General features: G+C 36.6%; 1 protein-coding gene across 4 annotated transcripts in view; it reads left to right on the top strand.

Annotated features, from left to right (window-relative positions):
- LOC140506119 (tubulin-specific chaperone cofactor E-like protein) overlaps positions 1-11743 on the top strand; it is a 150737-nt gene that overhangs the window by 19763 nt on the left and 119231 nt on the right. For 3 of the 4 annotated variants that reach the window (XM_072612921.1, XM_072612923.1, XM_072612922.1), the window contains 3 exons: positions 4219-4368; positions 6301-6440; positions 11470-11651. In XM_072612921.1, the coding sequence (XP_072469022.1) occupies positions 4236-4368; positions 6301-6440; positions 11470-11651 (455 nt within the window). In that variant the 5' untranslated portion in view covers positions 4219-4235. Of the gene's footprint in view, positions 1-3696; positions 3954-4218; positions 4369-6300; positions 6441-11469; positions 11652-11743 lie in introns of those variants that run through there. The other variant, XM_072612924.1, reaches the window with a different exon arrangement.

The raw sequence follows: 11743 nt of genomic DNA, 5'->3' as shown, positions 1-11743 counted from the left end.
GGACATGAGAACAAAAGATAATTTGGTGAAATTGCTAGATTCCTTGGTTCCCAGGTCTATCAAGAGTTTCAGATTGAATTCAACATTTAATCTCTGTGTCCCTGGCTTTGTCTCTTTCCAGAATGAGGGTAAGAATGTTGCCTCCAAATTGTAAGGTTTCACCAGTGTCTAGAGATTTCTGAAACCTCCAGACCAAAGAGGCCAACATAGACAAGATAGGAGTTGTCAGAGGCTGTTTTGGCAGCTTTTCCTCTTTCTCTCTTCTCAACTATCAGTCTTATGATAGGGGTCATGCCATCTTACCCCTTAAAAACAGCAGCAACTCCTCTGCTAAACTATTCAGTATCTGTAAGTGTATAACTTAATGAGGGGTCACTATCTAGATCTAGTTATAAAACTATTGTTTTACACTGTCTACTGCCAGTAGGTGCTAAGATATGGTGCCCTTTGACCCAACTACTCCCCAAAGCCCAGATGAACCAAACATAGATCAATCTTTATATATAATCAGATATGGAATAGAGGGCAGGAGTTGTGCAGAAAATATAAATTATCTTAGACTAAAGCAAGCCAGATCTTTGCTCTTGTAAGAATATACTGAACAGATGGTGGTTTCATCTTTTTTCTCTTTACTTATGCAAGATCCATTAATGTTATTCTCCATAATCTAACCTTTCATTGAAAATGAAATTGATTGTCAGTCAGCATGATACTCAAGTACCCACTGTTTAGAGACTTGGTAAAGTTAGAAAAAATAAAAAGAAGATATGGTCCCTAAATTCAAGTAGCATAGACTGAGGATTTAAAGAATCTTAGAATCATGGAATCATAAGAGGTGGAAAGGAATTAAAGGTTATTTAGTTCAGCACTTATTTTAGGGTTCTCCCTGATGCTGGTTTAAGATTTCATGCTTAGTTTTTTTAAATCTCTTCTTTTGATGCAACTTAACAGGGATGTTTCTGAAAGTCATTAAGTCATACCAGAGAATGTTTGTCAGCTCAATATTACCTACCACGTGTAGTATACTATACCAGAGTTATGAGTAGATATAAAAGAAATAGACTACATCACCCCATATTTCCCTTTTGATTTAATGGAAGAGACAGCCATCAAATCAGAAAAAGATCTCATGTAAAGTAAAACAAAATGCAGATGAGTACAACGATAAGGAAGTAGTCAATTGACCATGTATTAAGGGCTTAAATTTGTCATACCTAATATACATTATAAATAAAATGTCTGGTGTGAGCATACCTTTTACTTCCTGATTGTATCTTTACGTATTTTGAGATTGACTTGGTATAAATATTTGTGTAGGCCATGGGCAAAAATTACCAGATAGGTTTAGTTGTCTTATAGTAGAAAATGTTTTGGAGTGAGAACATGGGTTTGAATCTTGTCTTTGCTATTTGAAAGCTGTGTGACCTTGAGCAATTCAGTTCACCTAAAAATTCATGTAAAAATATTCCCCCTTCAAGAAACTTGCAAGCAACGTGTAAATAGATGAAGGAAGTGAAAGGGAGCCTTTGAAGTTTACTGATTTGCGGGGAGAGGTAACTTAGTCAGACTTCAACCAGCAGACTGCTCCAGAGGTCTAAGCACAAGGATAGGGCAGTGATAGGAGAGAAGGGGACATTTAATAGAGAAACTACAAAGAAAGAAGTGACAGATGTGGAAAACTGCTTTAATGTTTCATTATGACATGTTGATGATCCTGGATTATCAGTGGCTATGCCAGTCTCTTTTCCTGAGGAGCAGCCTAGCTAAGTTCAGAGTGGTTCACCACCATGTTGGCCCTAAGGTGATGATTTTTTTCAGTCACAGCAACTACTAAAGACTATAAATACTTAGACATAGAGATGTTGTGACTTGTATCCATGGAGGAAGTACTGACAAAATCACAGACACTTAAAGAATTATTATTCCTCTGCTTTGTGTTCAAAGGCTTCGTAGCTTGGTCCTTTCCCATCTTTCCAGTCTTTTTTTTTTTTTTTTTTTTTTTTTTTACCTCCATGTAATCTGTAATCAAGTGACTTTGGCCTTTTTCTTGTCCCTCACACAGGGTACTCCATCTCCTGAACTTTGGGTAATTTCACTGGCTGTTCCTCATGTCTGGGTTCTCAGGGATTCTGTCAAGTCTCAGATACAATCTCACCTTCTGCCAGAAGCCTTTCCTGGTCTTCCTTAATCTTAGTGCTTTCACTCTAAGATTATCTCCAATTTATCTTTTTTGGGCCTAGGTATTTGCCATGTTTTCTCCTCCATTAAACTGTGAGCTTGAGAGCAGAAACTTTCTTGTATTCTCAACACTTAGCAAGCATTTAATAAATGTTTGTTGACTTGGCTTCAGGATACATGAAGCAGGCTAGTTTGACTGGAATGTACAATTCATGGAAAAGAGAAGTGTTGAAGATGTCTGGGAAGAGGCTGGGAGTTGGCATGGAGAGGGCTGGAGTTGTTGCATCAGGAAATAACTGGCATAAAAATTAAATAAAAGATATCAGTAAAAAACAGTTTTGTTTTTTTTTTAAGATTGACAGAAGCCAGATTGTGAAAACTTCATTTAACTTCTCTAAGTCTTTGTTTCTTCCGTAAAAAGTGAAGATAATACTATCTGCACTGGGAATTCTTGTAATGACCACATAAGACAAAGGGTATAAATAAAGCCTTGTAATAGTAGTACAAATACTAGAAACTTGATCTCACACCCAGTGGGTAGGAATGAGGGGAATAAGCAATTAGTTGCTTATGTTTTGTGTTAAATATTGAACATTACCAACCCCTCTAACCAAGGTTTATTAATCAGCCAATGTCAAACGGCCTGTACAGCATTATCTGCTTCAACATACGCATAAATGTTGAGGGTTTTCTGTACTTACTGATGACTAGACTCTTTCGAGGTTATTTAGGGAAGGCCTTACCTAGGCTTCAAATGGAAAGGAACAGAGCACTTTTCAGTTAAACAGTAAGTCTGATTTCCCTTTGAAAAGATGTGTGTGTGTGTGTGTGTGTGTGTGTTTAATGAATATGCTTGTTTTTTAAAGTATCATAGTTCTTTAATTTTCTTTCTTTTTTTGTAATTAACTTAATAGATGCCCTCACAACTGATGAGGGAATGGATGGCCAAATAAAAACATCTTTTATGTTGTTCTTGTCTTTCCTGGAGAGTAGAAATTGTCAGAATTCAAACGAAGTTTGGTATTTCTGTTAATGACATCTCATTCCTCCCTGTCATCCTAGTTGAAATTGAAAGCTCATGGAATTCTGACCATTTTTGCTTCCATACTTCACACAGACACATGATTCTGTGAATTTTCCTCTCATAGTGTCTGTACATTGTCTCCGGATTGATCTTTCTAGAAAATTATTTTTGTATTATGTTAATTAACTGCTCAAAAACTTTCAGTGGTTTCTCATTGCCTTACAAGACATAGTTCAAACTGCAGGTCCTGGCAGTGAAGGCCCTTTATCTATAATGTGTATTCTTTTGTCTGATTTTCAAGTTTTATCCACCACAACCCTCTGCTTTAGCTGTAGTTTGCTCACCAAATCCCAAACAAACAGCACTGTTCTGCCAAGTTACACCTTTGTTTACATTGTTCCCACTACCTGAAATGCCTTCTTTGCTTATTGAAATACTACTCATCCCTCAAGCTTCAGTTCAGACGCTCCTTGTTGCATGTAAGTGACCCCCCAGCTGGAAATGATCTCTTCATCTTTTGAATTTTTTATGGTACTTACAGTCTATACCAGTGAGACACTGGTCAGAAATTGTCTTGGTTTGATATTGATGTTTATTTGTGTATATGGCTTTCTTCCTTCCCTAAAATCCTACTCTGATGTTTCATTATGGCATATAGATGATCCTGAATTATCAGTGACTATGCTAATCTGTTTTCCTGAGGACCAGCCTAGCTAAGTTTAGAGTGGTTCACCACCATGTTGGCCCTAAGGTGATGAATTTTTTTTTTTAGCCATAGCATCTTTTAAAGACTATAAATACTAAATAAACTAAAGACTGTAAATACTAAGATATAGAGATGTTGTGACCTGTATCCATGGAGCAGGTACCAACAAAATCACAGATACTTAAAGAATTTTTTTCCCACTAGTTAATAAACTCTGGAAATGTTAGGCATTGCCATATATATTTGTGTGCAATAGAAACACAGATATATGCTAAATTAATTAATTAGATGATTTTTCTATTGCTTATAGAATTTTAGGAAGGGAAAATGGACCAACCAAGTGGAAGAAGCTTCATGCAAGTTTTATGTGAAAAGTACAGTCCTGAGAATTTCCCCTATCGCCGTGGTCCTGGGATGGGAGTTCATGTTCCAGCCACCCCTCAGGGTTCTCCAATGAAAGGTAATTAGAAAACAGAACCAAAAGATTGCTTTATTTTTGCAAATACTTTCCTCTGTGCCCAGTCACCTGAGCAGGATGATCTTTTGGAATTGCCAGTGAGTTTCCCTTTTAATGTGTTTCCACTTCCCCTGTAGACCTGACGATATTTTCAAATGGAACATGAAATAAAATGGCCTGAAGGTGCTCATGAATTTATTGTTGCACAAGAATAACCCTTTGAGCCAAATTTTTCTCTTCCCCCTGCCTTCCTCCTTTTGGTCAATATTTACTCAGTGTTTACTAGTCAGGGCACTAGTAGAGATAAGTATAAGATACAGTCTCTGCCCACAAGGGCCCCTTTCTAGTCTAGGAGAGCAAACCTACTTGCATAAAATAATTAGAGTGGAAGGACTCCATTAAAATGTAAGCTCTCTGCAAATAGAGATTTTTTTTTCATTCTTTATACTTGACTCCCCAAAACCTAGTAGAGTGTCTGACATATAAGTACTTGTTAGTTGATTGATAATTGACCACACAAGAAAATATATGTTGATTGCCCAGTGAGTTGTGTAGACACTGAATACACCATAGGAGTTCAGAAGAAGGCTGGATGATTGAGCTGCTCAGAGAAGGCTTCACACTAAAGATAGGGGAGAATTCGAAAGAGTAGGGAGAAAAAAGAAAAAGTATGATGTGAGGAGAATGCCACAAAGAAGGTTATCAAGAGAGTACACACAAAACATATATTCCTTACAGTAAGTATAATAATAATTCCAAAAAAATATTTCTACCTCCCTGTTAATGAAGAACAGTTATTAGTAATGTTTTAAGTTCTCATGTCCAAATGTTTAGTGGGTGCTTGGCTATAAATAATTAGAAATATGGTTATTCTGTATTTCAGCCAACCCAGGGAGTAGTAAAAAACTTTATCTTGACCCCAGAAAAGGAATTTATACAAATTGCATGTTATCTCCTGGTAGGGAAATCTTAACCCTTTGTGATGTTTCTCATGACAGAAAAGGGTGGAACCTTCTAGTTAGGGATTTACCAGAGATCATGTGAACACATACCAATTATGGTATTTTCTCTCAGTTTCATAATTAAAAAGTACCAAATTTACAATCTCAAGTCTATATCTATACACTGTGGAGTGGAGTACAGTACTTTACCATACCCACATCTCTACCTTCAAAAAGGGGAAGAGCCAATTAAAGATGGGTAATGAATGACTGATGAACTTTGCAAATATACCAAAAAAAAATGCAGGAGTTTGAATGGATCCCTTTAATTCAGGTAGACTTCCATTTTTGATGAGAAGAAAGATGATTCAACTGATGGATTAATGGCCTAGGTATAAGAGATGGCATGGAAGACTCTCCAAAGGCAGGAATTAGAGAAGGTAAAAATGAGGTAGGGGAACCTAAACAAGATACTTAATTGCTGTTTGCCTGTTTCTTCAGTTGTAAAATGAGGATAGTAAGTGCCTACCTTGATTAAAGGAGATAATAATTGTAAAGTATTTAAAACGTGTGGCATGTAGTGGGAGCTTAGTGAATGTGTATTCCTTTCCACTTCTTTAAATTCTCTGCTTCCCCCATAAAAGAAAAGCTTAAAGCTCATGAGGAGTCTGTAGTAATCTGGATATTAATTGGTATATATTTGGCTCTAAATGTGAATTAGTCATGAGTTTTTTCTTATATTTGAAATTTAGGGTCTTTCCAGAGGGTATAGATCAAATAGCTTCTAAAATTGCTTCTGATCTTATAATTTCCTTCTGGGCCTGGCTCGTTCCCCTGGGGACCCAACACTTTTTTATCCGTTCACTTCTTGAACCTTCTAGTACTTGTGTTAATTTCATGCAGTCTGATTTTTATTTCTTGAGGTCTCAGGGATGGGCACATGCTGACAGGGGTTAGGTTGATGTCAAAGGTGGTTTTTTCCCCTGTTATTCAGATCGGCTCAATCTCCCAAGCGTACTGGTGTTGAACAGCTGTGGAATTACCTGTGCAGGAGATGAAAATGAAATCGCTGCCTTCTGTGCTCATGTGTCTGAATTAGATCTTTCTGACAATAAACTTGAAGACTGGCATGAGGTAAAGTTATATAGCTACATGTTGGTGAAATGCATCTCCTACCATATACTCATTCTTTACAGAATGTTTGTCATATTTCTTTTGGTGACTTCAAAAGAGGTAAATGTGTGTGTTTTATTGAATTCTTCTGAATTCTAATTTTCACTTGAGGTTTGTATTTATTATTTTGTGTCCATCAGGAAAAATAACCACAATGACTCAGACATATTCAAGTTTCATCTTTCTGGCTGTGGTGATTCTTGAATTTTCCTTGTTAGTACAACTATGTTTTCTTTTAGTGTACAATACACCGAGTTTGTTAAGAGGTTAACCAAACTCCCAAGGTTTGAAGTAGTACTAAAATACTGAGCAATGCTAAACATTAAAATATCCCGTACCTCAACAGTTTGTACGTCCTACATTCAATCTCTGCTGTCTCTTCAATACATATTACAGTAAATTGACATGATAGTTGATGAATCTTGAAACTGTGGTTATTAAAAAGAATTATCCATTTTATTCACTTAATCCCTCTGTACTTGTCTCCTCTTTTGTGAACCATGGATGGACTCACTGTCTGGAGTGCTTATTGGATTAACTGTGAAACACTCTACTAGATCTCAGATGTACCTTATAGATCATATAGCTTAACCCCCTATTTTATAAATGAGGAAACTGAGACATAGAGGTTATTTAGTGTTATTCGTATTCCAAGTCAGCCTTGGTAGGAGATTCATGGGAATCTATCATTCTGCTTTATTATTTCCTGCCTTTCCCTGTCTTGCAGTCTCATTTAATTAAGCTCATGGTCTTTAGTGTTATGTATGTCATTTTATTAAAACTCTTACGTTTTTAAAGTCCCACCCTAAACTTTTTGAGATCTGTGTTATCTGGTTTGCTTGTGGTCTTTGACCTGTTGCCATTTTGAGTGAGCTAACGAATATCCTCTACTTAAGAAACACGTTTTCATTTTTCACCCATGTGGTTAACCTTCTCTGCCAAGTGAATTATGTGCCTGACTCTACGTGTGCCCAAGGGTTTTTGTTACTTTAATGCTCATCCATACTGCAGAACTTCAACAGTAACCTAACAGTTTTTTGCACGCCTGTAGTCCTCCTAATAACCCTACTTACTTAATTCTAGGACTTTCCCTGTGTTATTTTGTATACCTCTTCTTTATATGTGGTTGTTAGCAGGCTCTCTCCCCCATTCAAGCTTCTTGAGCACAGGTACTGTTTTATCCTTTTTTTTGAATCCCCAGTACTTAGCACACCGTCTGGCACTTAGTGGGTGCTTAGTGAATGTTTATTGACTAACTCACTATTTTCTAAGTTTTGTGATTGAATAGACAGGTCCCATCAGCTTTCTTCTCTAGATCAGTTCATCTGTTATGTACATATTTTGTTGTTCCTGAATATTTTTTTATTGGGTAAGAGATTCCTAAATTTTGAGTTAGTTGTTTTTTTGCCATGCATTGGTAAAAGCTGATAGGTAATAGAAATAACCCTAGTGATGAAGACATCTCATATGGAAAGTGGGACAGATATCTCTAGTTCTATACGGCCATACTGAAAATGGTTTTTGCTTAGAACTATAAGGGGTTATATGAAGTAATTTGCCTTTTTCTTCCACTGAAGCAGTGTGGTCTGACTGAGATTTTCTGAAAGCCAAATCAAAATGTGAAATTGCAGTTTCACATATTGTGAATATAAGCTGTATCTTCCCCAAGTTCCGGCCTGTAGAAAGCCTAAGAGCAACCTATAATTAGTATTATGTTTAAGTAAAAGCTTATTTAATGGTGTAGCCTATATTTGTTCCAGTAGAGTTTCTAGTTAGCATCTTTTCAGTTTTCAAATGTAGATTTGTTACCGTTTGCCTTAAAGTTGTTGTTTTCTAGTTCTTTTTCCCCCCTTCATTTATTCTCTTTACTCACCTATTATCATTTGCTCAAACCTCTTGACCTATATAGTACATGTACTACTTTAGTAAGTAGGCTAATGTGGAAGAGGGAATATACAGAGCCAGAAAATGATGACATAAGTTGGTTAGAATTAATAGAATCCATTGCCAGGCTGTTGATGACCACTAGTTTACAGTTTCAAACCACCATAGTTCAGATTTTGTCATAGTAAGAAATCTCTGTATGCCAGAAATCTATAGCCAGAGCTATTCAATAATAAATTTATTTTAGAAAAGTATTCAATGACAAATGTATCTTAAAGATAATTTGCCATCTTACTGTACTAAGTAAATAGGGCCCTGACTTCAGGGTAATAAATTTGGGGTGGATTTAAATAAATAAAATCACCTTTTAAATTTAGTGTTCCTAACTGGTGACTGCTGGCTGTCTTGAGGGTTAAGAGAATATGGCAGTGAGAGGAATTGTGAAATCCTATGGAGATAGAAAGACTTCCAAGAACAACCCCAAAGACTAGGCATTGCAGCTTAAAGAAATGCGTATTCTTTAGTCTTCAACTAAAAGTTGTGGCCAAGTAGATTTTTGTCTGACCTTTCCCAAGGTATCTCCTTTTTTTCTCTTTATCACAACTATTTTATGAAAGAAATTAAACCAGACCATTAAGGTAAGGGTGCAATTAACCACTCAGTCTGGATGTGAATAGCTTGGGTATAAGTTACAGATATTATCTTATAAAGGTTTCTTCCCACTTTTCTTAAAACTATAGTTTCATTCTTTGTTGAAACCAGAGTGGAGAGTCCTTATTAAATCATAGAATCATTGAGTCCTTGAAAAATGTCCTGGCCACCGTATGTGACCATGTCTAAGTCATGCTAGGTAGAAAAGAGTCCTGTTTTTAAGATCCTAAAGTAGGGGTAGCCATGTAAAGTGCTGGGTATGTATGGTGTCTGAGAAGGGACTGCGTCAGAGAGTGGGAAGAGTTCCAGTGTTGTGGTCGGAGACTATGAGGTCCAGGCCAGGTTTTGCCTGTTACTAGATCTGTGACCTCTGAAATGTCATTTACCTTCTCAGAACCTCAGTCTCCACACCTCTGATGGCCTATGATTCTATGCCAAGCTATCAGGAAATTCTTATACTTTCAAGCCCATATTCATCAGTATGCTCAGGGAAAAATAGCATATCCTGAAATTTCTTGTTTACTAAAAATTTAATCAGAAAATCCTTTTTGCTTCAGCTTTTGTTGAGTTTTCCAGAATACATTAGTGTATGATATATAGTAAATGTAGTATTTTCCAAAATATATTAGTATTAGTAGAGTTTAGTAAATTCAGTTTAATATGATTTGAGTGTATTGCAGTACATCAGGCTTATCATTCCTTTATTCTCATTGTGCTTCAGCAATATAGTATAATGGAAAGTTGAGACTAAATTTGTCTGCCCTTAGGATACTGCCTAAAAGTTGCTTTTCAGAAAGCAAACCCCCAATGCAATCAAACTTCTTTATTGTTTGCATTTCTTACAAAATAGTATGTAGGAAAATATTTTTGTTAAGAGAGTTATTATTAATTTGGTTCTTATTCATTGATGTTTTACCATAGCTAACAACTATGTTGTTGTAGTTTAATCTCATTTCTTTAGCTATTCACAGCTGAGAGAGAAAGAGAGTACCATTGGTCCCTATTTTCTCTTTGAAAATCCTTTATATACTGAAGGACCATTATTACTCATTCGGTTAAAACTTGAGGCTCATGAAACTAAGAGCATAGGTTTGATTTGCCTGTGGACCAGTTTGCTTTGCTGAACTCCATAACCATGTACTGAACCAGCTTGTTCATGGGTGCATGCCGCACATCACAATGGGGACTGCAGAATGCTGCCTGACAGTACAGTCCTGCCCTCATAGATAAAACAATTTAAATCCACACATTCTTCGTTGGTGGTTTGTTAGTAGGGTCACGTTGAAATCTCCTTAGTTTTCTCTTTTCCAGTTCCAGTAATACCAATTTATTTGTGCTTTCCTGATGGCAGTCCCCTGCCTCAATCACTTAAACAGCTTCATGCTCTCCTCTAAAACGCTCTGAAGTAGTCCACAATTCTTGGGACAGGGTACCCATAACTGGATAATTCATTATACGTCAGGTCTGAGTGGGAAGTGAAGATGACCTAATTTCTGGTATCCTGTACTGTGTATGAGTGTGTACATGTTGTATATTTGTATGGGTGTGTATGTCTTTCTATATTTGTGTATGTCTGTATTTGTGAATATGCATGGATGTGTATGTCTGGATATATGAGTGTATATTGGTATGTGTACATGTGTGTGGATGTCTGTCTGTGTATGTGTGTGTGTGGGTGCCACACTTTGGCAATGCAAGTACTTCTCCTCATACTTTACCTTTCCTAAGCATCTTGTTCTGCAGTTGTTTTCATTGAGATGACTCCTTAACACTTCTCCGGTTTGCTTCAGCCATTTACATCCTACCCCCCCAAGTAGCTATTTAAATTGTTAGATTGGTGAGCATGCCTTCTATGTCATTGTCAAGTTATAGATGATTTTTTTTAAATGGGTTAGCATTTGGAACAATTTGAGACCCTTCCCTTTTTTTTTTAAAAAAATCTCTCCAGATGACACTGAGTTATAAATAATTCTGTTTTACCTGCCAGCCAGTTGAGATCTCACAAACAGATCTCACAAACAGAAACCCTCTAATAAGCTTTTAATTTTACATTTTGTTTTTAAATATACAAATAGAATTGTATTCACCTGCTTCTTGCCCTCTAGGAGTTTATGTAAATGTTCTAAATTAGAATGTTCCTTTTTGTTGATTATTATTTACTGTTGTTATTATTTTGTTGATATTAAACAGGAGAATAAAAATTTTTTCTAAAGGCAAAATAAATAATTCTCCTTGCTTCTCCTCGATGAGTTGTGTTATTCTATTATAGGAAGAGATTAGTACCTTTTTGTGGTATTTAACAAAACTATACTTGTCCCTTGTTAGGGACCAGAGTGAAATGAGCCTCAGTAGAGCAAATAGCCCTTGCTTGCTTGATAATATACTCCCAGAAGCTGACTTAAGTATTTACGGGTTTGATTACCATCTGATGTGCTTCTCCTTTTTTTCTCCCTAGGTCAGTAAAATTGTGTCAAACGTTCCTCACTTGGAGTTTCTAAATCTGAGTTCCAACCCTCTGAATTTGTCAGTTTTAGAGAGAACATGTGCTGGGTCCTTCTCTGGGGTTAGAAAACTCGTCCTCAACAACAGCAAAGCTTCTTGGGAAACAGTCCATATGCTACTGCAGGAATTACCAGAGTAAGCCAAGAGCCCACAGCATAGAGGAGAGGGAGGTGGAGGGACCTCTTGTCATCTTTGCTAGTGCTTCTGGCTTGTTGCTCTCCTAATTT

The sequence above is a fragment of the Notamacropus eugenii genome, chromosome 5 (assembly GCF_028372415.1).
Source record: "Notamacropus eugenii isolate mMacEug1 chromosome 5, mMacEug1.pri_v2, whole genome shotgun sequence".
Taxonomy (NCBI): Eukaryota; Metazoa; Chordata; class Mammalia; order Diprotodontia; family Macropodidae; genus Notamacropus; species Notamacropus eugenii.
Note: the sequence above shows the minus strand (reverse complement) of the source record. Positions and strands in the feature narration are given on the sequence as shown.